The sequence below is a fragment of the Ornithorhynchus anatinus genome, chromosome 17, assembly GCF_004115215.2.
Source record: "Ornithorhynchus anatinus isolate Pmale09 chromosome 17, mOrnAna1.pri.v4, whole genome shotgun sequence".
In the NCBI taxonomy this organism is placed as follows: Eukaryota; Metazoa; Chordata; class Mammalia; order Monotremata; family Ornithorhynchidae; genus Ornithorhynchus; species Ornithorhynchus anatinus.
This window is the reverse complement of record NC_041744.1, coordinates 1,751,322-1,777,845: the sequence shown is the minus strand read 5'-3', so window position 1 is coordinate 1,777,845 and position 26,524 is coordinate 1,751,322. Positions and strand designations below refer to the sequence as shown.

At 60.5% G+C, this 26,524-nt stretch overlaps 1 protein-coding gene across 5 annotated transcripts in view; it reads right to left on the bottom strand.

Annotated features, from left to right (window-relative positions):
- Positions 1 to 26,524, bottom strand: part of CUX1 (cut like homeobox 1) — a 204,190-nt gene that overhangs the window by 97,725 nt on the left and 79,941 nt on the right. For all 5 annotated transcript variants that reach the window (XM_029082234.2, XM_039914459.1, XM_029082236.2 and 2 more), the window contains exon 3: positions 15 to 62. In XM_029082234.2, coding sequence (XP_028938067.1) covers positions 15 to 62 — 48 coding nt within the window. The remainder of the gene's footprint in view (positions 1 to 14; positions 63 to 26,524) is intronic.

Here is a 26,524-nt window from a genome sequence, read left to right as displayed (position 1 = left end):
GGGGAATCGCTCACCTCTCCCTGGAAACTCTTCAGCAACGGAGCTACGAGCTTGCGCAAATCCTGGGGCGCCAGAGGAGAAGGCGGGAGACGGCCATTCGACGACGACCACGGCAAGAAAAGAGAAACGGAGAGTACGTTAGATCTTCCGCAGGCGACCCCAATCGTTCGCGTCGGCCGCCCGGCTCCCGGACCCGGAACGGAGCGCCCGTCAGCCTCGCTGCTGGTCCTCCTGCGCTGCCCAGATACCTCAGATTTCACACTTGGACCCGCCCGAAAATTCTGGCCCACAGGAGTCAGGGGGTGAGGAGCCCCCGGGGAAGGGCGGGCTGACGGGACGCTTCGGACCGAGGGACTTTACACCAGAAGGGGTCGTGGCGGCCGCCGCGGTACGAGCTGTCAGCCTCCCAGTCCCCCGAGATGGACCACCCCGTCTGATTCCCACCACAGTGCTCTGCACACAGTCGGCGCCGCTAACTGCTGCTCCTGGCCACCCGTGAGCCGGCCTCAACTTCTATCAATTCGGCCCGGTGAACGTCAGGCCGCCCCTACCCTGCCAGGCCCAACCCTCCGCCGCTCCTGGGATCTGGCACGCGGTGGGAGATTTCTTCCTTCTTAAAACCCTCTCGGCTCGGGGTCCCCTGAGGCGGTCGGATCTGCGGCTCCCCACTTCCACCCGCCAGGGCCCGGGGCGCCCAGGACCGGATCGATCGGGACCCTCCACACCACCTCGCCGGCACCGCGGCCCGCCCAAACGAGGCGACGGACGGCCAATAAAACAGAATTCGACTACCACACAGGGAGATCAAAACAGACAGACCTGTCATCTGGTAATTATAATAATAATAATGGGGAAGAAGCATGGCCCAGTGGATGGAACACAGGCCTGGGAGTCAGGACCTGGCCTCTAATCCTTGCTCTGCCACTTGTCTGCTGTGTGACCCTGAGCAAGTCACTTCGCTTCTCTGTGTCTCAGCTACCTCATCTGTAAAATCCACCCATCCATGGTATTTACTGAGCACTGACTATGTGCAGGGCACTGTACTAAGCACTCAGTGACCAAGACTATGAGCCCCATGTGGGACAGGGACTGTGTCCAACCTGATTAGCTTGCATCAACCCCAACGCTTACAACAGTGCTTGAGACAAAGTACGTGCTTAACAAACACTATTATTATTATAAGCAGCATTAGTGGTATTATTACTGATGATGACGGCATTTACTCAGTGCTTACACAGACCGTGAACTCCATTTGGGTCCCGATTTTGTTTCTACCCAGGCATTCAGTATGATGCTTGACAGTCAGCAAGCACTTAACAAATACATTTATTAATTAATATTATTATTCAGCGCCAACCACTCTAGTAAGCGCTGGAAAAGATATAAGATCAAGTTGGGCTGAGTCCCCGTCCCGCACGGACCTCCCTTTTTAAGAGGGAGGGAGAAGAGGTATTGAATCTCCGTTTTCCAGAGAAAAAGAGAGAAGTGAGGTGTTTTGCCTCAGTCGAAAAGCAGGCGAACGGAGGAGCGGGGATCAAAAACCAGGTTCCCTGATTCACAAGCCCGTCCTTATTCCACAAGGCCATGCGGTTTCCAGCAGAAACAGGAGGGAAACAGAGACGGAAAAATGTTGCATCAAGGAACGGTTTGTGTTTTAGTGATCGGGGTGCTGAAATACACACAATTGTGTGCGTGTACGTGTGTATCTGAATATCCGAGACAGAGTGAGAGAGGCAGGGAGGGAAAATATCTAGACGGTAAGTTCCGTGTGAGCAGGGAATAAACTTGCTCTGTTGCATTGGACTCTCTCAAGCCCTCAGTTTACCGCTCCGCATCATTAAGTAATAGTCTGTTTTTGTTTTCACGAGCACGACAGTCTGATAAGCACAATTCAGAGAGTGTCTGTGTGCGTGCGTGTGAGAGAGAAAGTGTGGAAACACATCCGGGTTCCAAAGAATCTCAAGGAGAAACGACTCTACTCAAAAGCCTCGGTCGATATCTGCCGTAAAAACTGTCAGCTCCAATAGCAAGACTTCCAATGGCACGGGGAAGGCCAAAGAGAGATTCCGGATCTCGGGTCTGGCTTTAAAGACTGTCGTGAACGGACGGAGCCGGGCCGGGGGAGGGGGTGGGGCTCTGGGTCAGAGCTGCGGGTCTCTCCAGAGGGAGGGAGGCGAGGGGGTGGGGGGCTGTGCGGCTGCTTCCGACGCCCCGTCCACCTGGATCGGCTTCAACCAAAGTCCAGGCCGGACTCTCTGCTTCCCAGGGGCCTCGTGATAATAATAATAACAACGTTGGCATTTGTTAAGCGCTTACTATGTGCAGAGCACCGTTCTAAGCGCTGGGGGAGAGACAGGGTCATCGGGTTGTCCCACGTGAGGCTCACATTTAATCTCCATTTGACAGATGAGGGAACTGAGGCACAGAGAAGTGAAGTGACCTGCCCACGATCACACAGCTGACAAGTGGCGGAGCTGGGGTTCGAACCCATGACCCTCTGACTCCCGGGCCCGTGCTCCTGACACTGAGCCACGCTGCTCTTGTGCCCTCAAAGGTGACCCCGGGGTCCCAGTCATCAGCTCCCCCCGGGGGCCCCAACACCAGCCCTCCCACGGGGCCCCTGATACCAGGTCCCCCGGACTAGTAACAATTATGGTATCTGTTAAGCGCTTACTATGCGCCCGGCATCGTACTGAGCGCTGGAGTGGATACAAGCACATGGGGTGGGATCCAGTCCGTGTCCCATAAGGGACTCACGGTCTCATTCCCCATTTTAGAGATGAGGTAACTGAGGCACGAAGAAGTAAAGCCACTTGCCCAAGGCCACAGAGCAGACAAGTGGTGGAGCCGGGATTAGAACCCATGACCTTCTGACGCCCGGGCCCGTGCTCTATCCACTCTGCCATGCTGCTTCTCCAGGTACCACGAGTGCCCGGCGTGTGGGGGAGCGTCCGTTTCCCTGTGGGCCGGAAGACGCCGATCTTTCCAAAGAACGACGGTGGGATCCGTTTGGCGCCGCCCACGGGCCAGGCACTGTACTGAGCGCTCCGCGGGGACACGGTTAATCCAAAACCCCCGGTCCCGAGTGACCGGGGGAGAACTCAGCCCATGAGGAGTAACGGCGGGAAATAACCTGCATTTTTCCCGGTCCTTTACCCTCAAAACGTGACTGGGGCTGAACAGACCAGTTATATTTTTAAAACTCACTTCTTCTGGCATACGCTAGTCCCTTAGCCATTTGACTAAAATAAATCTTTTTGGCATTAAAGCTGTGGGTATGTTTTTTTTGGTTTTATTATTTTTTTTTTTTAAAAAAAAGGGCAGCTGAAAGAAAAAAAGAAAAAAACACACAAACCAGAAAACCAAACTGCTCATGTACCTCAAATCGGCAGTTCACGTTCAGTCGGGCCCAGTGTATTTTTGGCGGCCTGAGAAATTCCCAGCCCAGCTGGGCCGGCACCCATCGTCTCCGCCTCAGAGAGGCGAGTTCTACCTTCTCCGCACTTAAAACAGCGGGACAAAAATAAGGCCGGCCCACTCTGGCCCGCGGCAATTTCTGGGGTCAGCTGGCAGGGATGCCGCGTGACTCGACGGTCCTCCCGGGACGGGGCGGCTATCGCCGCGCGGGTACCGATCCCGGCCGGGGCTGGGGGGTGGTCTGCCCTCCCGTCCTCCCCTGGGCTGAGATCCCAGGCCCCCTCGGGGGGACTGAGAGCAGAGAAGCCGAGACCGCGGACATCGGGGTACGTGGTGAGCGTGAGCCCGTGGCATCCCCCTGCGGCGTGGGGACATCTCCCGAGTACCAGGCCTCGGGGAGTCGTGACGGGCGCTCTCCGTTTCGGAATCGCGCAGCCAAGCGGGGCCCGGGGACCCGTGGGCAAAGCCAGACGGCGAAACCCGGTGGACGGGCAGGTGGGCGGACGCCGCGCTTGCGCCATTAAGGTCAGGAGGCAATTTTCCTCCCCGGCCGGCTGGGCTCCATCAGCCCTCACCCCTCTTGCGCCTCCGGGGGAAGGTCCGCGTCCACGTCCCCGTTCTGTCCCCATCGGTTCCAGAGAGAAACCGAGATGCCCCCCCGTCCCTCCCGCCGCCCGCAGAGCAGAGGTTGGCCAACGGAAATGCGCCGAGGGAAGAGGTTTTCGGGTGGCGGGGCAGAGGGAACCCCTTCACCCCCACCCACCTTCCCCCGGGTCGGCCCGGCTGCAGCCCTTCCGGGGGCCTCGCCGCGGGGGACGGGGTGGGCCCTAAGTACCTCAAACGAGGGGTCCCGGGGGGGGGCTGCACGAAGGGGTCGGGGTTCTGGGATTGGCCCCACCGGTTCCGTATCCCGAGGCTGAGCGTTTTAACAGTACCTCTTAAGCGTTTAGTATGTGCCGAGCACCGTACTAAGTGCTGGGGTAGACAAAGATAATCGGGTTGGACACAGTCCCTGTCCCACGTAGGACTCAGAAGGACCTGGGTTCCAATCCTGGCTCCGCTACACTTAACTTCTCCGTGCTTCCGTTTCCTCATCTGTCCAACGGGGATTAAGACCGTGGGCCCTACGTGGAACAGGGACTGAATCCAACCCGATTTACTTGTAGCCACCCCGGCGTTCAGTACAGTTCCCGGCACATAATAAGTGCCTGATAAATGCCACCACCATCATCATCATCATCATCATCGATAATGACAGTCGTCATCCCCATTTTACAGATGAGGGAACCGAGGCCCAGAGAAGCGAAGCGACCTGCCCGAGGTCACCCAGCAGGCAAGTGGCCGAGCCGGGATCAGAACCCAAGTCCCCTGACTCCCGGGCCCGGGCTCTATCCGCTAGGCCACGCTGCTTCTCCGTCGCAACGCCTGTGACCACGGCAGTCCCGGTAATAGGGCGGCGGGAGCCACGGCCGGGGAGAGCAGACGCCGTGACATCATTAGTTCAGCTGTCACATTCTATTTTGGAATCGGCTCTTCGCACGAGCGCGGCCGCGGTGTCCCCTGCCGCTTCTCCGTTTCTGCGTTTGCTCTTCCTCCTGGTCGTGGGGGCCGGGCCTTCTCCGGGAACTGGGCTGGGGGAGGCGACGGGCCCGGGCCCTTGGCCCGGCTCGGAGCCCCAGGGGGCTGCCCCCCCCCCCCCCCCCCGGGGTCTCCCAGCCGTGACGCCTCTCCCGGAGGGGGGGCCAAGCCCACAGACTCCCTTTGTGTTACAAGAGAGTCCCAAAGTCAAGTCCGCGGATCGTCCTTTGAAATCGCTGCTCGGCACCCGGTTGGAATCCCGCCCCCGCCCCGTCCCCCGGCTCAAGGACCCCAAGAAAAAAATTCTTCCCGCTCCCCAGTCGCTCCCCAGTCCCTCCCGGCCCCTCCCAACCCCGCGGAAGGGGGCACGTAAACAAGGGTGAGGAGATTCTAAGGAAGACACCTCCACCGGCCGCGCTTTCCCGATGAATTTTTAACGGCCCCGGCCGGCCACCGCTTAGCCTTCCGTCCCCCGGGGACTGCAGCCTTGCGTCCCCCGAGGACCGAAACCTCCTCTCCGGCGGCGGCGGAGCGGGGCCCGCGGTATTAAATTCTTAAACCCCGGGCGGCGTAGATCATATGATCAGACAACTCCGTTGCTCAACCCGAAATGCGATTCAGGAGGAGATAAGGCCCCTCGTGGCTTTGGGCGGCGAAAAACCCTCCCTCGGTGATGGATCACAGAAGGGTGAATCACGTCGTTCTCAATTCGCCATCCGACTTAGGGCCACTTTTCCAGACGGGAGCACGCTCTTCCCCATCCTCCCTTCCCTCTTTCTCGAAGAGGAGGTCGTTTTAAATGATGCTGATCGGTAGGTTTCTCCCAGCCAGATTGATGAATAAGAAATATCCCGAGATACAGAGGCAGGCGCGGGGCCTCGGCATTCTCGGAGAGATTTCGGTTCACGGATCTTGTGAAAATTCCATTAGCTTTAATTATTTATCGACGGTAGATTTAGATGACTCGCTCCTGACCTATTTTTTCCATGTTTGGCGGGGTGCGGGGGGGCAGTTCACCCAGCCACTATTTTCCTTCTGCAATGGCTGCCTTTCTGAATCATACAGCTCTGCTTGGAAGAAGGAACTAAACTCCAAACATATAATTACCACACGGTATAATCTGCCATACTGCTTCCTTTGTAGCGAGATAAAATGTCTATCTTGGAGAATTTTTAGGTCATTAAAAAAGATTATCTCAAAAAAAAGGTGAATTCACGTAGGCTATAATTTCTTCATATTTAAACTTGTTCGCTTCGCTGAGGAGCGAAAAAAAAAAGGGGGGGGGGGGGATAATTTGGCGCCTTGGCAGGAATGCGCTCACTCGCATGGATGGACTCTCGAGATGGTTCACGACAGACGCGCTACAGAACGGAGGCCCTTCCAGGTTCCTCTGTGCCTCGTCCACTTTTTCTCCAAACTCCAGCAGGGCCAACCCCCCTCCTCTTCTCCCTCTCCCTTCTGCGCCTCCCTGACTTGCTCCCTTTATTCAGAGAAGCATTTATTATATTCTGTTTATTACAGAGAAGCAGAGTGGAGTGGCTAGAGCCCGGGCCTGGGAGTCGGAAGGTCGCGAGTCGCTTCGCTTCTCCGTTCCCTCATCTGTAAAATGGGGATCGAGACCGGGAGCCGCACGTGGGACGGGGGCTGCGTCCAACCTGATTTTGCTTGTATCCACCCCAGCGCTTAGCTCGGCGCTTAGCGCGCGCTTAACGACTACCGTAATCATTATCATATTACCGCCATTATTATTATTCATCCTCCCTCCAACCCCACAGCACTTAGGTCCACATGGGCCACTTATTTATTTCTATGCATGTCTGTCTCCCCCTCTAGACTGTAAGCCTGTTGTGGGCAGGGGATGTGGCTGCTATACTGTTCTATCGCACTCTCCCAAGCTGGCTCAGTGGAAAGAGTTCGGGCTTGGGAGTCAGAGGTCATGAGTTCGAATGCCGCCTCTGCCACCCGTCAGCTGTGTGACTGTGGGCAAGTCACTTTACTTCTCTGGGCCTCAGTTACCTCATCTGTAAAATGGGGATTAACTGTGAGCCTCACGTGGGACCACCTGATGACCCTGTATCTCCCCCAGCGCTTAGAACAGTGCTCTGCACATAGTAAGCGCTTAACAAACACCAACATTATTATTATTATCATTACAGTGTCCCACGCTCGGTAAGCGCTCAATAAATACCACCGCCTGACCGCCTGACCGAGAGAGCGGTTCCGATCCCGCAGCTGGTTCAGGTCCAAGTTACGGCCCGGCCGGAAGCGGCCCGACCGAATCCACGAGGGATTTTTAAAGCCACTGAGCCCGGCAGGGCTGACGTTCCCAAAATGGGTCCGGGAAAACTGCCGGGCCGCCGATCGGGGTCTGGGCCTCCGTCACGGCTCCGTCGACTGCACCGCCTTCTTCCGTACTGTGCGCCCGCTGACGGAGTGGGAGCTCCCGGGGGCAAGGGATCGGGGCTCGTCCAGCTAGCGCGCCCTTACCCGACTGCTTAGCAGAGTGCGTTGCCCCCACGGGGCGCTTAGTAAGTACCCACACCGTGGCTGTGGCTGCCAGCCACCGGGACCGGGGCCACCGGGGAGCGGCGCCTTCCTGTCGTAGCCGGAACTGGGGCGGCTGCAGAGTCGGGGAGGATGGACAACCGGCCAGGGGCAGATCTGGGGCCGCGAGAGGGGTGAAAAGGAAACGGGTCCGGGGAGGATCGTGGCAAAGGGGCTCAACGGGGGGAGCAAGACGATGGTGCGGGGTGAAGACACTCCCTGAGAGACTGCCCTCTCTCTCCATGTTTTGCCGCCTTCCCGGCGGCCTCCCGCGCTCACCCCACGGAGCCTGCCGTCCACCGGGAAAACGGCCCCCCGGGTTGGGTTTTCAATAGCGTTCCTGGGAGGCCGAACGCTCGCCGGGCCAATCGGTCCTATTTATTGAGCGCTTACTGGGTGCAGAGCACTGTACGAAGCGCTTGGGAGAGTAAGGTATTACGAAGACGTTCCCTGCCCGCAAGCCTACAGTCTAGAGGGGTGCGCTCTCTGCTTCAGGACGATGGCAGAGGAACGCTGTCTTGCCCTCCCGACACGGCCCCCCTCCGTCGTCATCATCACCACAGATGGGACCGACCGAGCACCTCCTGTCAGCACAGCAGTATATTAAGCACCCGGGAGCGAAGAGCGGAAATGAAACGAAACGCGCGATCCCTGACCGAACGATGACGCTGAGGGAGCACAGGTACCGAACCCCCACTTGGCCGACGAGGAAACTGAGGCCCGGCGAGGCACTGACCCAGGTCCCAAGGCATTTAGACTACAAGCCCCACGTGGAACGGGGACTTTATCTGGCCCGATTCACTTGCAGCTACCCGTGATTAGAACGGTGCTCGACACAGCAAGTGCCTAACGAACACCGACACGCAAAAAAGCGGCAGAGCCGGTATTAGAATCCGGGCCCTCGAACCCTCAGCCCTACCGCTCCTCACGCCGCTCTCCCGACCTCACGGACCATACGATCCAACGGGGAGGAAGGGGGGCAGGACTATTTGCAGAGGGAGACGATCCGGAGATCCAGCCGAATATCGGGCCGGGGTGCGGACGGGGCAAGCGTCACGGCCTAGCGGACAGGACCCCGGGCTTGGGACTCGGAAGGACCTGGGTTCTAATCCCACTTCTGCCACTTGTCTGTTGTGTGATCTTGGGCAGATCACTTCACTCTTCTGTGCCTCAGTTACCCCATCTGCAAAATGGGGATTAAGACTGTGAGCCCCGTGTGGGACAGGGACTGCGTCCAACCTCGTATCTACCCCAGCGCTTAGTACGTGTCTGGCACACAGTAAGCGATTAACAGAGACTGTAAAAAACCACCACATACACACACAGAAAATCGGCTGGATGACGGTATGAATCCGGGAGGGAAAACACGAATGGCTTCATGTAGAAAGGCTCAGCGGGGTCAGGCTCCCCTCCCCGACCCCCGCGCAACAGTAAATAACGAAGGTCAATCATCTGAACGCTCGGGGCCCCGCCGCCGGGAACGGCACCGATTCCTCCCCTAAGGGGCGCCTCGGCCGCTCCTGAGTTGAAGGCGCGATGAGGGAGGGCGGTGCCTTCGGGAAACCCCCGGAGACGGTGATTCAGGAGTGCGACACGACGAACCTAACCGAAGCGGCCCTCTCCCAGAAGCCTCCGTGGCGGCAGCGGATGCCCCCGGGGCGACGCCTCCGCCACGGGACCCCGGCGGCCGGTGCGGGGTTGAGGAGACGGAGCGGCGTTTTGGGACCGTCTAATGCTGCCAGACGGTGTTAGACCGTCGGGTTTTCATTCGCGGCAACGGTGGGAAAAAGAACAAGGCTCCTGAACGTATATTCTCGTTATGCCTTTCTGGATGGAAGTGTGCAGGAGAGGAAAGTGTCGGGCCGTCGCCCGTCGTGAACCCCGTGTGCCTCGCCGAGCCAAACCCTCTCGCATCTACGGGGCCTCGTCCCCGGAAACCGAGGCAAAGGGGGCGGGCCGGGGGCAGCGGGAGCCCCGAGACGGAGCCCGGATTAGATCTCGGGGGGCTGACGAGACCCTCGCTCCATCCCCGCCCCGGCGAGGACCGTGACCTCCAGTTTTCCGCCTCTACCGGAGAGGGGAGACGGCCCGGGGTCGGAACTTCGGCGGGATCCCGTCTTTGCCTCTCTTAAATATCGGTTATTAATTAATGATGCTGTCTGGCTCCCCAGGGCGGAGCTGAGGAATCGTTAATAAAAACAGGCCCGGCTTCTGCACGTACCAAGTACTTTGTAAAGGCTAATGAATAAATAATAACCAGCAGATTCATTCAAACTCATCGATCGGAGCAGAGACACCGCTGCACGATAAAGTCTCGCCGCGGAGGGGGGCGGCCCCCGGCCCGGCTACTTGCCCAGTCGGGAGGCTGCCAACCCGACTTCCCGGCCCGGAGGCCTCGAGACGGCCAGACGGCCCTTCTTCGCCTGAGGAAACTGAACCTAGGGGTTCTGGGCGACGGGTCCCTTCCGACGCCGACTTCAGCAGGACGGAGACCGAGCCGGAGGCTACTGAACGTGAAAGCCGGAATTTTAACACTCGGGGACGTTCCGTGGGGGGTCACGGTGGACTCGTCCGCCCGAACGGGTTGAGAGGGCGAAGGTCGCCACGGCCAACGATCATCTCGCTTCCACCATTTCAGGCCGGCGACGGCGAGGGAAGGCAAGGCCGGGCTGGCCCGGGCAGTGACCGGGCACAGTGGTTTGGAGGAAACCAAGAGAAAGGCCGATTCGCAAACCACAGGGGCACGGATGGGATCCCCGGGGGCAGGACTCGGAAGAATCTAGACGGAAGAGGATCTGTCAGATAACATTATCAACCACCCGCAATCGCCGCGAGAGGATGAGACCGGGAAGCGGGGTGGCCCGGTGGAGAGAGGCCGGGCCCGGGAGTCAGGGAACCTGGGTTCCGATCCCGACTCCACCAGTCGTAAACCAGTTGAACAAGTCGCTTAACTCCTCTGTGCCTCTGTTTCCTCAAGTGCACATTAAGGATTTAATACTTGCTCTCCCTCCTACTTAGACCGCGAGCCCCGGGACGGACGTGGATTGGGTCCGACCTGATTAGCCTGAATTTACACCGGTGCTCAAGACGCTGTCTGACACACAGTAAGTGCTTCGCAAACACCATTGTTATTAATTGCTATGATCACAGTATTCGCCTGAGGCTTTCCTTTGCGCCAGGCACTGTGCTAACCACTCGGGCAGAGCCAGCCGAATCGTCCCCGTTCCGTCCAGGGCCCACGGTCCATGAAGGAGGGTGAGCGGGGATCCCATCCCCATTTCCCAAGTGAGGACACTGGGGCCCAGAGAGGTCGAGTGGCTGATCCAGGGTCACGCAGCAGGGCGGGGGCCGAGCCGAGGCCGGAACCCAGAGCTCTGGATTCCTCCACCCTTTGGTCTCCTGACTGGGCCAAGCTGCCTCCGAACGCTCGGGGACATCTCTTCCACTACCGGTCGCAGTGCCGAGCGGCTCTTCTGATCGCATGGTGGTTAAATGACGCATCGACTCCCTGCCCGTGTGTATTTATTCCCCCGCTAGAATCTGGTCCCGAAGACTCAGGGGAGATGGGGAGGTGGGGGTTGGGGGGCTGCCAACTGTGGAGGAATAGGGGACCTGTAGGCCCATCTGGACCGATTCTCGGAGCCAAAATCCAAGGCCCGAATCAGCATCACCCTCCGGCATCCCCACAACTCTGCCCGTGGTCTCTCTGCCGTGCTGGTCCGGGGATTCCTCGACTTCGATCTCCAGAACAGTTTCCGGCCAAGGGATCAGGTCCTCGTCGGGAGTGGGACAGACACTTCCCACCCCCAAACGGGCAAACGGGGCGCCGGTGCCGCGGTGCCCGCCGGAGTCGAGGGCCCACCCGAGAGAGGAAAAAAGAGGCAGCTTTTCCCAGAAGGGGACGAGTGGGGCGTATGGGGGCGTTCTCTGCTCACTTGGCTGACCCGTCACTGACAATCGAGCCGGCAATTTCACCTCACAGACTGAAACGAGGCCTTCGCGTGAGGGGACGAGTCCACAGGAAGAGCCCTGCCGCCTCTTCCTTCTCCGCAGAAGTAACGAACTGCACGTATAGAAACGATAGCATCGTGGCCAATACCCACGCCTCGTTGTTCAGAAAATCGTGTCCTTTTAGAGGGTAGCTCCGGGCTCTGGTATTTGGAAAATCCATATGCAGCTCCGAGAGATTTCGGCAACCCCTCGGGCCGACGGAGATCGGGGGTTCCTTTCGGGGGCCGCTGTCCGCCCACCGGGACAATGGGTGGGCACGGGGGGCGGGGAGTTCCCACTTGGGACCGCCATTCGGTGGCACCCATTCCCCGTCTTGGCCGAGGCCAAGATACATCCCCGAGAAGTCCGTAAATGGCCGGAGGGTCGGTGCGGGCTATTCCCAGTCCGACCATATATGGCCGGTGTAGATCGACTTATCTCCGGCCATCTCGGCTTTGGCCTCGGAATCGCCTACCTTGGTCCCGCCTCCATCTCCATCTCCCCCCCATCCCAAACCCGGCCGCCGTCAGAGCCGGCGGCGGCGCCCCCGGCCCGGGGCCCTTCCCGCCACCGGCCCGGACGGGTTTCCCTCGGGGGCCCGCTGAGATCACGCCCCCTCCCGCGGGGCCTTCTTCCTCCGACTCTATTTTTACCGAGCGCATGCTGTATGCTGAGCACTGTACTAAGCGCTTGGGAGAGTGCAATATAACCATGATCAGACACATTCCCCGCACACGACGAGCTTACAGTCTAGGGACGGCACAGAGGCTGGACAAGCGCTTGGCAAATACCATAAAAAGTGACAAACACCATTACCATTCCATTATTATTATGACTACCGTTTTACTATTATCGTTAATAATGATGATGATAATAATAATCAGAGTATTTGGCAAGGACTTACCATGTGCCAGGCACCGTTCTAAGCACCGGGGCAGACATGAGATAATTGGGTTGGACACAGTCCCTGTCCCGCGTAGGGCTCACGGTGTCAATCCCTATTTTACGGACGCGGTAAGTGAAGCACGGAGAAGTTAAGTGACTTGCCCGAGGTCACCCAGCGGACGAGTGGCAGAGTTGGGATTAGAACTCACGACCCCTGACGCCCGGGCTTGTGCTCTATCCACCGGGTTACGCTGCTTCTGCTTATTACTGTCGTCGTCAGCGTTATTATTCCTATTACTATTATCTCTAGGTTCCAGGAGCCCTTCTGTCAAAAGGCACCCAACCAGGGCCCGCACAAGCCAATCTGAGACCTGGCATTTACCTTTCCGTGACATCGCCACCGGTCCACGGGGTCATCTGGGGGGCCGATCTGTATATTCTATGACCAAAAATACTTGCCGTATAAACTGTTCGCTGAGGTCCTGACAACGTTACTGTAAATACACCTCGCCTTCGGGAGATCTCCGAGCCAGCGCCCTAAGCGGACGTCTGAGATGCGTCTGCGGCCCCCCCGGTTTCGGCTCGGGCTCCCCTCCCGGGGGAGCAGAGATCAAATCCGCCCCGCCGTGACGCGGGGGACCCAATCGGAGGCGTAAAGATCCAACCCGCGAGACAAGTCCTCCGCTCCCGGGAGCTGCTTTCGTGGGCTTGGCCAGGGAGAGGGTTTTCACAGATAAAATAAATCGTGGTATTTGTTAAGCGGCGCTTATTATGTGCAAAGCACCGTTCTAAGCGCTGGGGAATACAAGGTGATCAGGTGGTCCCACATGGGGCTCACCGTTTTCATCCCCATTTGACAGACGAGGTAACTGAGGCACCGAGAAGTGAAGCGGCTTGCCCAAGGTCACACAGCTGACCAGCGGCAGAGCCGGGATTAGAACCCGTGACCTCTGACTCCCAAGCCCGCGCGCTTTCCACTGAGCCACGCCGCTTCTCAGATCCCCCGGCCACGGGACGGGCCGGCAGGAGGAGCGGTCCTCTTCCCAAGCAGTCAGTCCAGTGCTCTGCAGAAGAGCACGGTGCTCTGCCAAATCAACCGGGCAATCGGTGGCGTTTATCCGACGCCTAGTACGTGCAGAGCACTGTGCCGAGCGTTTGGGAGAGTCCAATCCCACCGAATCAGCAGGTGCGCTCCCTGCCCGTACTGAGCATCCGGTCTAGAGTCGGGCTGCGGGCGGTCCGGCTTTCACCGTGGGGAGGGCAAGCCCTGGCCCCTGAGCCGAGCCGAGCCTGAAAATTCAGCTTCTTTATCCACAGCACCCTTTTGGCCTTTGCTATTATTGTGTATTTATTTATCCTGACCTTTTACTCTGCCTGTCTTAACCGCTTCCTTTCCTTACTTGTCATTGCCCGGTCCCCTTTTAATAACAATAACAATAATGTCGGTATTTGTTAAGCGCTTACTGTGTGCCGAGCACTGTTCTAAGCGCTGGGGGAGATACAGGGTATTCAGGTCGTCCCACGTGAGGCTCACAGTTAATCCCCATTTTCCAGATGAGGTCACTGAGGCACAGAGAAGTTAAGTGACTCGCCCACAGTCACACAGCTGCCAAGTGGCAGAGCTTATGTTCACAGTGAGCCCCCCGGGGGGACAGGGATCCCGTCTAATTTAATAACGTTGGTATTTGTTAAGCGCTTACCATGTGCAGAGCACTGTTCTAAGCGCTGGGGCAGATACAGGATAATCAGGTCGTCCCACGTGAGGCGCACAGTTAATCCCCGTTTCCCAGATGAGGGAACTGAGGCACAGAGAAGTGAGGTGACTTGCCCACGGTCACACGGCTGACAGGTGGCAGAGCTGGGATTCGAACCCATGACCCCAGAGTCCCAAGCCCGGGCTCTTTCCACCGAGCCACGCTGCTTCCCCTAATTAATTCATTTCCCTAATTCATTTCCACCTGCGTATTCTCTCCCAGTGCTCGGTACAGCGCTTGAGCTCATTAAGCGCTTAATAAATACCATTACCCTATTACTCCGCACCCAGAAGGGGTTCAGGCAGTTTGACTGATTCTGCGCCCCAGAGAGCCAGAGGCCGAGAGGGACTGACCTGAAGGTGACCGCAAAGCAATAAAATGCAGCCCCAAAGAGGTGGGGAGGAGGGTCCGGGGAGAATCCAGAGAAGGGGGGAAAGCCCGGGAGCCAGAGGACCCGGGTTCTCTCCCAGCTTGACCACTCGCCTGCTGGGTGACCTTGGACAAGTCACTTCACTCCTCTAAGCCCCAGCTACCCCGTCTCTAAAAGGAACCGAATCTACATTCGGTGAACTGAAGACTGAATCTCCCTCCCCCCGCCAGACTCCGAGCCTCGTCGGACGGGGGCTGTGTCCGATCTAATGGGGCCGTGTCCACCGAGGCGCTTGGTACAGCGTCCGGCACGTCATAAGCAGTTTTAAAAAAACATTAAAAAACCCTGCCACTCAGATAAACCCTGCAGGGCAGTCGCCGAAAGGCCAATTTCGACATACAGGATGAGATCGTACAATGGAATCCGTTGAGCGTTTATTACACGCCAAGCACCGTACCGAGCGCTGCGGATGAGACGATCGATATAAGCAAATCAGACGCAGTCCCCGTCCCACAATGAGAGGGAGGGCGAACAGGCAGTCAAACCTCATTTTCCCGACGACGGAACTGTAGCACGGAGAAGCGAGGTGACCTATCCAAGGTCACCCGGCGGGCAAGTGGCATAACCGGGATTAGAACCCAGGTCGCGTGACTCTTAGGCCCGGGTTCTCTCCACTAGGCCTCAGCTAAGCAACAGATAGGTCGGCGGTGACCCGTTCGTCCTGACAGATGCCGCCTTGGTCAGGAGTAACACGGGGGTGCGGCCGCCGACCGCCATTTTGAGTTGGGGGCGACTAAACTCTGAGGTAGACCCAAGATCTGCAGATAATAATAATAATTTTGGTAGCTGTTAAGCGCTCACTCTGCGCCAAGCACTGTTCTAGGCGTGGGGTAGATAACAAGGTCATCAGGTCGTCCCACGTGGGGCTCCCGGTCTTCATCCCCATTTTCCAGATGAGGGAACCGAGGCCCAGAGAAGTGACTTGCCCAAAGTCTCACAGCTGATACGTGGCGGAGCAGGGATAATGACCGATAATAATTACGGTATCTGTTAAGCGCTCACTATGTGCTAAGCACCGTTCTAAGCACCGGGGTCGATACAAGGCGATCGGGTCGTCCCACGTGGGGCTCACAGTCTTAAAATCCCCATTTTCCAGATGAGGGAACCGAGGCCCAGAGAAGTGACCTGCCCAAAGTCACACAGCTGATACGCGGCGGAGCCGGGATAATGATAATAATAATTATGGCATCTGTTAAGCGCTCACTATGTGCCAAGCCCTGGAGTCGATACAAGGCGATCGGGTCGTCCCACGTGGGGCTCACAGTCTTAAAATCCCCATTTTCCAGATGAGGGAACCGAGGCCCAGAGAAGTGAAGTGACTCGCCCACAGTCACCCGGCTGACAGGTGGCGGGGGCCGGGATTAGAAGCCGCGACCTCTGACTCCCAAGCCCGGGCTCTTTCCACCGAGCCCCGCTGCTTCTCACGATCCCCGAGCCGGTCTAAGGTGGTGTTTGGGGGGGGGGGGGGGCGGATATTTCAAGCCCATTTCACAGGTGAGGAAACTGAGGCCCGGAGTCACACAGAGGGCAAATGGCGGAGCGAAGATCAGAAGGCAGGTCTTGTCTCCCGGGCCTGGGCTCGTTCCACTAGGCCACGCTGTTCTTCTCATCTTTTTGGCCCAAGGCCTCCCCTGGCGATAACTAAACTGGGTCTTGGAGAAACGATTCCTTTATCCGGACGAGGATAGGGAACGTCCCCAGCCCGGGGAACTGCGGCGAAGGGCTGCTTTCGGACCAGAAGGCGGGGAGGGGAAGGGGCAGGCGGGGCCCAAATTCCCGCGGCGTTCCTTCCCGGCTCCGACCGGGAGCCATCGAGTAGACGGCCGGAGGGATCAGCGCGACATTCGCCCAGCGATGTCCTTAAAAATCGGAAACTCGGGGCGATGGGCCTGCCGGGCCCCTAAAGGGAGGGCCTCGACACGCACGGCGTTATTTCGGATTTTCTCTGCCGGAAAGCCCGGGGATGGATGATTGATCTCTGACGGCTTCCGACGCGAATGGGTCGGCGGGAGCTGCCGGGAAGCGGCGGGGCAGCTCCCTGCTCGAGCACGTTTCTGCAATTCCTTGCGAACGCCCCGTTTCGGGAGTCGGCCGGAAAACCGCGGGCCCGACGGAGAGTCGCGCCGGGCCGGGCCGAGCTCCTCGAGGGCCGGCACCGTGTCTTTCAACTCTGCGGAGATCTCCCGGGCGCGCGGTACGGGGCCGCCGCCAAGCTACTCCCCGTCCCCCCGTCCCGGCCGTCCCGCCGCCGCCTCCTCGATGGCCTGGAACCCCCTCCCCCGTCGCCTACGACAGAAGCGAGGAGGCCTGACGGCCGGAGCCCCGGCCTCGGAGTCGGGAGGACCTGGGTTCTAATCCCGGCTCCGCCACGGGCCTCCGTCACTTCACTGCTCTGGGCCTCCATCACGCCATCTGTACAACGGGGATTGAGACCGCGAGCCCCACGTGGGACGCGGACTGTGTCTAACAAATACCGACGCCGTTATTATCATTAGTGTCGGGAAGCGGCGTGACTCAGTGGAAAGAGCCCGGGCTTCGGAGTCCGAGGTCATGGGTTCGACTCCCGGCTCCGCCGCTTGGCAGCTGCGTGACCGTGGGCGAGTCACTTCACTTCTCGGTGCCTCGGTCACCTCATCTGGAAAATGGGGATTAACTGTGAGCCTCACGTGGGACCACCTGATGACCCCGTATCTCCCCCAGCGCTTAGAACAGTGCTCTGCACATAGTAGGCGCTGAACAAATACCAACGTTATTAAATTAGGCAGGATCCCTGTCCCCCCGGAGGGCTCACTGTGAACATAGGCTCTGCCACTTGGCAGCTGTGTGACTGTGGGCGAGTCACTTAACTTCTCTGTGCCTACAACCGTAAACAGCCACGTTCCCTACCCACAACGAGCTTACGGTCTAACACGTTAGGCGCTTAACCAGTAGCATAAAAAAAAAAAAAGACCACCACTCTCCCCACTTTCAAAGTCCTCCTAAAAATCCCACCTCCTCCAGGAGGCCTTTCCCCGTTAAACCCTCTTTTCCCCTAATCCCTCTCCCTTGTCACCTACCCGCTCGGCTCCGTCCCCTTTAAGACTCGCCATTCACCCCACCCTCCGCCCCGCTGCCCTTCGTACGCACCCACGGTTTATCCGCCCGCCCGCCCCCCCCCCCCGCCCCCCCCGGAAACTCTGAGTTCCCCGCGGGCCGGGGGCGCGTCTACCCGCTCAGTTGGGCGGTTCTCTCCCAGGCTCCTAACACGGTGCTCCGCCCGGCGTAGGCATTCGATACGTACCCCCGGTCAACCCGCCCGCCGCAGGCGCCGGATCGATACTTCTGACCGATCGGTCCCCGGGAGCGAGGTCCCCGTGGCGTGCGCCGGACGGCAGACGCCCCCGGGCCCTCGCCCCCGTTCCCGCCGCCCCCGGTCACGCTAAATTTCCGCCGTCTCCTGCTTTCGCATCTTTATCGCACCTGAACAAACAGGTCGCGTTTTCGGGGGGCCCCCGGCCCCGGCCTTCCGGAAGCCGCTGAGGTCCGCCCCCCGCGCGCCCCCCACCCCCACGAGGTGCTCCGCGTCTCTCTCTCTCTCTCTCCGGTCTGACTCCGGTTCCCGAAGGTGAAAGTATTTGAAAGCCGGTTCTATATACTGTATACACACAGCAATTTGTTACTGTGAAAAACCATCTGTTTCTCGGTATTACAATCCTCGGAGGGCAAATTACAGCTAGCGTTCAACATAAAACATCAATTTAAACCATCAACTATTCATAATTCCAATTCTTTATTGGAAACCAAGGACATAAATGTCAGGGAATAAAGCAATATTTCTTTTATTAACTGTTCCATTCATCTGGCTATTAAATAAAACCAGGACCCTAATAAATAGCATTAGCCTTTTACTGACAGCCGCACCAAATGGCGCTATAATTCTCAGATGTTTTAAAACAACTGAAAATGCAGTATTTGGAAAGTTAAGATCTTTAATGTATAATAAAATGAGGACCGATGGGATTTTAATCCCGTCGGAGAGGCGGTTCGCCGGGGGCCCGGCGTCCACCGGGAGGCCTCGGCCCCGGCCCCTCGGCGCTGGGTCTTTCCGCGCGCCCCACCCCCGGCCGGGCACAGGGGACGTCATCCCCCTCGACGCCGCCCCCCGCCCCCCCCCCCCCCCACTCCCGGGACTCCTGCCTCCGCTCGGACCGACGGGGCCGCGGCCCTGCCCGCCGCGTTCTCTCCCCGTGCGCCCGGGGGCAGTCGCCCGCCCTCCTGAAGGCCTCTCCCGGCCCCCGGGGAGGCCGACGGATCCCCGGCGAGGTCGCCACCCACCCACGTCCCGGAGTGGCTCTCCCGGCCCGGAGCAACCCCCCCCCCCCCCCCCCGGCCCGTCCCTCCGGCTGCCGCGGCCCACCGTGACCGATGGCGTCCGTTACCCGCGAGCCCCGGCCGCGGCCTCTCGGCCCCGCGTTTTTACAGGACTACCGTGACTGTAATTATATTGACGATAATACCGTGCATTTATATAGCGACCTCTCCCCGAGGAGTTCGGAGCACTCTCCAGATCCTCGGAGCCTGACTGAATGGAATCTCACATCTGGTACCGATCTGGCAGGGGGGAGGGGGCCCGGGACCCTCGGAGGGGGCGGGCGGGGAGACGGATCAGTAGCAAAACGGCAAGTCGCCTGCTGTCGCCGTCGGCCTGTTCTCCGGAGCGCAGGAGGGTCCCCCCACCCCTGGGTAGGGGGTGCTCGGCAGGCCCGGCTGCGGACCCCGGGGGGAGAGGGGAGCCTCCCGGCTCTCCCGGGCGGGATGCAGGGGTGGCCAAGGGCAAGCGGGACCTGACAGAGCAGGTCCCCCGGGGCATCGGCGACCCCCTTTCGCAAGAATGGAGGGGCGAACGAGAGGAGCAAGAGAGAAGCGGGGTGCGGGGGGATCCCTCGGCTTCGTAAGCCACTAGACCCCCTCCGGGGGTCCCCGGTGGACGCCGAAGACGTTCCCGGAGACGACGCCCCGGTGTCCTATCGCTGCATCGTACTCTCCCGAGCGCCCGGTACAGTTCCCTGCTCTCCGTAAGTACGGCCGACTGAGGCCACGGCCCCGTCCGCGGCCACCCTGGCCCCCGGCCCCGGGGCTCGTCCCCGAGGCCGCACCGCTTCTCCTCGGAGACTCGGGGTCTCAGGAGGAAACCCTGGGACCCGTGGGTGGCGCCGGTCCCCGGAGATGGGATTCCGGCGGGGGGGGGGGAATCTCGGGACAGAGGCCCGACCCCGTTCCCAGACGAGAGCATCAGCGAGGCGTCCCGACGGTGACGAGAAACGAACCTGTCCGGATCTGACCGGCCCTCCCCTCCTTTCCCCTCTTCTTCTCCCCCCGCTGCTCCCGGGCCTTCGGCGGGACCCCCGGGAATCCGACTGGGGGTCTCCGAGGCTACCGGGAGAACCGGACCGGAAGCCCTGTGGAGGCCCGCTGCTCCTGGACGTCCCAGCGCCCCCGGGGACCCCCCGATCGGCCCCCCGGTCGCCCGCGCCCGGGCGAAGCGCTCGAGGCCGAGGGCCGGCCGGCCGGGCGCGGGGCCGTCCCGACGCCGGAGAAACCTACTTCCCCGCGACGGCTCTCCGAGCCGGGCCGCCTTCCCGGGATCGGCTGGAATCGACTCGGCGGCGGCCCCGAGCGGGCGCCACCCGCGGGCCCGGGGGCCGTGCCGGCCGGCCGGGGGGCGCCCGACGCCGACGGGGTCCCGTCGCTCGGCTCTCGGGGCCGGGTCAGCGCCGGCCCGTGGCGTTCGGTCTGGAGAGTCGGGCGTGCCCGGCGCTGCCCGACTCGGAGTTCACCGCCGCCCTTCCCCGTTCAAGATTGAACGCCTTGCTGATCGGTGACTCCTCGTTTCCTCGCGGGCGATTTCGGCTGCCCTCTGTCGCAACACGCTGCTGGAAATAAATCAGACGGCTTATTATTTGATTCCTAATTTTATTTTACTGGGACTTAATCCCCCGCTCGACTCATCCAATGGAAGGCAGGGCCCTGGGTGATCATCATTTCCCGAGATGCTTCCCTGCCTTGGGCTTCTGCCACGACGGTTCCGCTTCCCCGAAGCCCCACAGAGAGCGCCGGCCTCAATAACCGTAACGACGGCGTTCGGTGAGCGCTCGCTACGTCTCAAGCAGAGTTCTAAGCGCCGGGGCGGACGTGAGCTAGTCGGGTCGGGCGCGTTCCCCGTCCCACCCGGGGCTCGCACTCTGAACCCTCCATTTTACCGGCGAGGTGTCGCCGAGGTGCCGGAGAAGTGAAGTGACTCGCCCCGGGTCACACAGCAGGCGGAGCCAGGATCAGAACCCAGGACCTTCTGACTCAAAAGGCCGGTGCTCCAGCCGCTCGGCCGTGCGGTTGCCGCTTCAACCGACGGCGCCCCCCGAGCACTCACTGCGTGCGGGGCGCCGCGCTGAGCGCCTGGGAGACTCCGATACCGGCGGGCCGGCAGAGGCGATCCCGGGCCTCGAGGAGCTTGCAGTCCGGTCCTCGGGGTCGGGGGGCCGGACCGGATGAACTCTTCGAGACCCTTCCGGCTCCAAGTCACGGTGACGGTGACTTCGTTCGGACACGGGGCCGTGGGGGCCGTGGAGTCGGTTGCCCTCGAGCACGTGGGCCGCGCCGCCGCCGATGGCAACGATACCCGCGACGTGTTTTAAGCTCCTGCTCTGGGCCGGGCGCCGTACTAAGCGCCGGCGGAGATAAAAGCTAATAAAATCGGACGCCGTCCCTGCCCCCGGGGGGGCTCCCGCTCTCAGGAGAAGGAGAGAACGGGCCACTTTCGTTCCCGTTGGGCAGATGAGGAAACTGAGGCCCAGAGGAATGAAGCGACTCGCCAAGGTCCCCCGGCCGGCAAGTGGCGGGGCCAGGATGAGAACCCAGGTCCTCCGACTCCCAGGCTCACCTGGCCTCACTCGTCTGCCGTGCTATCTTAAGCAGCGGGGCTCGGCGGAACGAGCCCGGGCTCCGGGGTCACCGGTTCGAATCCCGGCCCCGCCACTTGTCAGCCGGGTGACCGCGGGCCGGTCACTTCGCTTCCCTGCGCCTCAGTTCTCTCATCTGGAAAATGGGGACGAAGACCGTGAGCCTCACGGGGGACAACCCGATGACCCCGTATCTCCCCCAGCGCTTAGAACGGTGCTCCGCACACCGTAAGCGCTTCACAAATACCAACGTCCTTATCGAGCCTGTCATAACCACTCCGGGCCTCAACCTCCCCGGTTGAAAAAAGGGGGAATCGGAAACCCCTTCTCCCTCCCCCTCCGACCGGGGGCCCACGGGGCGGGGCCCGGGTCTACCCCGACGACCCTCCGTCTACCGCAGCGCCGACCACAGCGCTCGGCGCAGGGTAAGCACCCAGTACATACCAAAATCATTATTATTTCTCCGGCGCCGGCACGAAGGCGTCGCCTGACTCCACCCTCGCCTTCCGGGACGTTCCCCACCCCCGTCCCCGGCGTCGCTGACCCTCCCGCTGCCATCCGCTCACGCAGCTGTCGTTCGGTTACGGACTGAACCGCTTCTAGTTTGGGTCATTTGCATCTCCCCACCGTGGGCGGGGATCGTGGCTACCGACCCCGGCGTCGTCCTCTCCCAGGCGCTTAGTCCAGCGTTCCGCCCACGCGAAGCGCGCGCCGAATACGGCCGGTTGACCTTCCTACGGTCTGTCCGGCCCCGCTGTTCGTAGGTCCTTCGAGGCCGGCCATCGTCCCCGTCACTGCTGCTCTCTGTTCCCGAGCTCCCGGCTCGGCGCTCTCCCCTCGCGCCGAGGAGGCGCCCGGTACGGCACCACGCACGGCAGCCAGGTTAGCGCCCCGCAGGCGGCAGGCGCCCGGTTCGGTGCCCCGCACGCAGCGCAGCCGGTGCCCAGCACAGCGCTCTGCACCCAGCGGACGCCCAGCACAGCGTACAGCACCCCGTCAGGGCGCGATAAACGCCGTCGACGAGGAAAAGAGGACACGCCAACGCCGCTTAACAGATCCCCAAACGATTCGGTGAAGGGGGGCTACAGTGGAGGCGTCGGAACGGTCCGTACCCTCTCGCGCTAACTCCCAGGGTGACGGTGGGTAAGGATTCCCCCACGACTCTGTTCCTCAGTTTCCCCCACCTGAAGGACGGACACCAAGGACCTCGCCGGAACCTGTTTCCAAGGGACGGCACGAGGATAAATCACCTCACCCGAGGGAGAAGCAGCGTGGCCTAGGGAGAGAGCCCGGGCCCGGGGGTCAGAAGGACCTGGGGTCCGATCCCGGCGCTGCCAACTGCCGACTGCGTGACCTTGGGCAAGTCACTTCGCTTCTCTGTGCCTCAGTTCCCTCATCCGTAAAATGGGGGTACCTGTTCTCCCTATTCATTCATTCGATCGTATTGATTGAGCGCTTACTGTGTGCACAGCGCCGTACTAAGCGCTTGGAAAGTACAGCTCGGTGACAGAGAGAGACGATCCCTAGCCGCCGCCGGGCCCGCGGTCTAGAAGGGGGGAGACAGACAACGAAACAGAACAAGCAGACAGGCGGCAATGGCGTCAAAATAAACAGAATCATAGATAGACTGCGAGCCCCATTCAGGACAGGGACTGTGTCCGACCTCTCATTCGTTCATTCAACAGTGTTTACTGAGCGCTTCCTATGTGCAGAGCACTGTACTGAGCGCTGGGAATGTACAAATCGGGAACAGATAGAGACAGTCCCCGCCCTCTGACGGGCTTACGGTCTAATCGGGGGAGACGGACAGACGAGGACAACGGCGATAAACAGAATCGAGGGGGTGAACATCTCGTGAAAACAACAGCAAATAAATCGAATCGAGGCGAGGTTCATCTCATTAGCAAAATAACTAGGGTAAAGAAAATATATACAGTCGAGCGGACGAGTACGGTGCCGAGGGGAGGGGAAGGGAGAGGGGGAGGAGCGGAGGGGAAGGGGGGGGGGGGAGAGGGCTTAGCCGAGGAGAGGCGAAGAGGGGGAGCAGAGGGAAAAGGGGAGCTCGGTCTGGGAAGGCCTCTCGGAGGAGGCGAGCTTTAAGTAGGGTTTCGTAGAGGGGAAGAGAATGAGTTCGGCGGAGGCGAGGAGGGAGGGCGTTCCGGGACCGCGGGAGGACGCGGCCCGGGGGTCGACGGCGGGACGGGCGAGAACGGGGGGGCGGCGAGGAGGCGGGCGGCGGAGGAGGGGAGCGTGCGGGGCGGGCGGTGGAAAGAGAGAAGGGAGGAGAGGTAGGAGGGGGCGAGGTGATGGAGAGCCTCGAGGCCTAGAGTGAGAAGTTTTCGTTTGGTAACTTACACCCACCCCAGTGTTCAGAACGGTGTCGGACACACGGCGAGCGCTTCGCCAATACCCTTTAAAGAAAAAAAGTGACCTTCGGCTTCTCGGAAGGGGACTCCGGGAGCCCCGGAAATGGAGTTATTGCTGCTCAAACGACAATAAAAATCAAAGGGGCGTTTTGGTCCCTTGCCGACTTGAACGAGCTCCCGCTATTAAAACATCCACAGTCTATTCACACACCAGCAAAATTCCCCACGTTCGGGCGGATGTGCCTACAGATCTCCCGATCGTCTCTGGCATTCAAGTGGAAAGCGTATTCCATTTTCAGGCTCCAAAAAGACGTTCTGGCTGTATTCGAATGACGGATGCCAGCCCGCGTGCCGCGGGCGGTGTGGGTGACCCCGCTTGGTCGGACATTTTATAGTTCTTTACCGGGCTCGGACGTGAGAGTGTAGGTAAGCGTCTAGGTGGATGCCCTTATTAAAACATTCCCCTACATTTACGCCGCGCGTTCCTTTTAAGAGTTTGTAAAAATAAGAACTTTTATTTTTAAAAGTCTGTAGCACGGCGTACGACGGTGCCGGAGACGTTTTAAATAAACCAAGAGAGAAGTTCTCGGTTCTTGGCGCCGAGGAGGGAGTCACGGGGAGGGGGGAGGGGAGACGGGATCTGAGTGAAAATCCCGGGCTGGCTTTGAAGACGGGACGCGGGACCCGCCGGAGTCCGAGGCTCAGGTCGGGAGCCGACGGCGGGGCCGGGGCGCCAAGCTTGTGCCTCGTCTGGGGGGGGTCACCTGGCGGGGCGGGGCCGGGGCAGCTTTGCAGGGGAGAGGAGGAAAGGCGGGAATGACGACCCCGGGGCGGGGGGGGTCCCGGAGCCCGTCCTAGGACCGGTGTGGGACTCGGTGGACCCGGGCTACGAGGACGGTCTTCCCGAAGGCCCCCTGCCTTCTTCCCCGAAACGTCTGGACAACGGCCTCGGGCCCCGATGGGCGGGGTGGCCTCTCGGGGTCTCGGATTTCACCCTCCGCAGGTCCGGCCAGCCCCCGGCCGGCAACAGGCGGTCAACTCCGGAGCGCTGAAGATCGCGAATGAAACGGGTCAGCCGGTCGGCGCGGGTCACCGAGACTACGGCGTAGGCATCGCCCCTCCCGGGCCCACCGACAGCATCGAGGGGTCACCCCCACGACCCCCGGCTGTTGACCGGGATGCCCGGGCCTTCCCGGCAAAACCCTCCCCTCCCTCGGGATCTTGGCGCCAGTCTCCAGAGGGACTAGAAGAGGACTGCGGCCTGGGGGGAAAAGCCCGGGCCCGGGAATCAGAGGATCTGGTTTCTCATCCCGGCTCCGCCGCTCGCCTGCTGGGAGACCCTGGGCGAGTCACTTCATTTCTCTGGGCCTCGGTTCCCTCATCTGTAAAATGGGGATGAGGACCGGGAGCCCCAGGGGGGACGGGGTCTGTGTCCGAGTCAATTATCTTGTACCCGTCCCGGGGCTTGGCACGGCGGCCGGCACTTAGTAAGGGCTTAACGGTTACCGTAATAAGAGGGAGAGAAAGAGCTGTGGGACAGGAGGGAGGTTCGGAGAGGAAGGACAACGGAAAGTCTAGACCGTGAGCTCGTTGTGGGCAGGACCGCTACACTGTACTCTCCCAAGCCGTCGCACTGCTGTTATGCTCCCGAGGGCTCGGTACGGCGTTTTGCCCACAGTAGGCGCTCAATGAATACGGCCGAACGAACGGCTCTGGGGCCATTTTGCATTCCGCCAACAAGAGCCCCCTCACCCCCAGCGCGAAACGAACCTGAAGGCCTGAGAAGCGCCTAGGCCCGTCCCCCGCGGCCGAGCCGGACGCCACCCCGGAGGCCGCAAATCCGGCCCGTTCCGGAGGAGCCGGGCGGGTCGCCGCGGCCTTCCGGAGGGCGGGCTGGGCCCTGCTGCGGGAAGCGAAGCGGAAACCGTGAATCGGGGGTGAAGGGGGGGGGGGGGGGGGCCCGGCCTCGGTGGAGGCCGCCCGCCCCCTGCGCAAAGGGACACGGCCCCGAAGGCCCCGGCTGGCCAAACCGTCCGGTGTTCTCGAACCTCCTTCGATCAATCGATCGCATTTATCGAGTGCTTACTGTGGGCAGGACGCTGTGCTGAGCGTCTGGGAGAGGACGGCGCAACAATATAACAGCCTGAACATCGGGGGCATTCCCCGGGGGGCTCACCGTGCGCCGAGGGCCGGGGCAGGGAGACGACCGCCGGGCAGGACACGGTCCCCACGGGGCTCACGGTCCGCAGGAGAGGGAGAGCGGGGAACCGGAGGCCCGGGGAGGCCGGGTAATAATACTACTACTAATAATTATGTTGGTATTTCAGCGCTCACTACGTGCAGGGCACTGTTCTAAGCGCCGGGGGAGATACAGGGGAATCAGGCTGTCCCACGTGAGGCTCACGGTCGCGATCCCCAAGGATGGATACTGGGCGGCTTTCCCTCTGCCAAAACGACCCGTCCGGTCCCTGTGTTACAAGAACGATGGCTGGATCAGCCGAAAAAAACCACGGCAAAACGATCCGGGTTATTTCCCTCTCGACGGCCGAGCGCGCGGCGCTCCGGCTGAGCGCGCCGGGCGGGCCGCACCACGTCGGAGCCCAGAGCGGCGGGCCCGTGACGAGA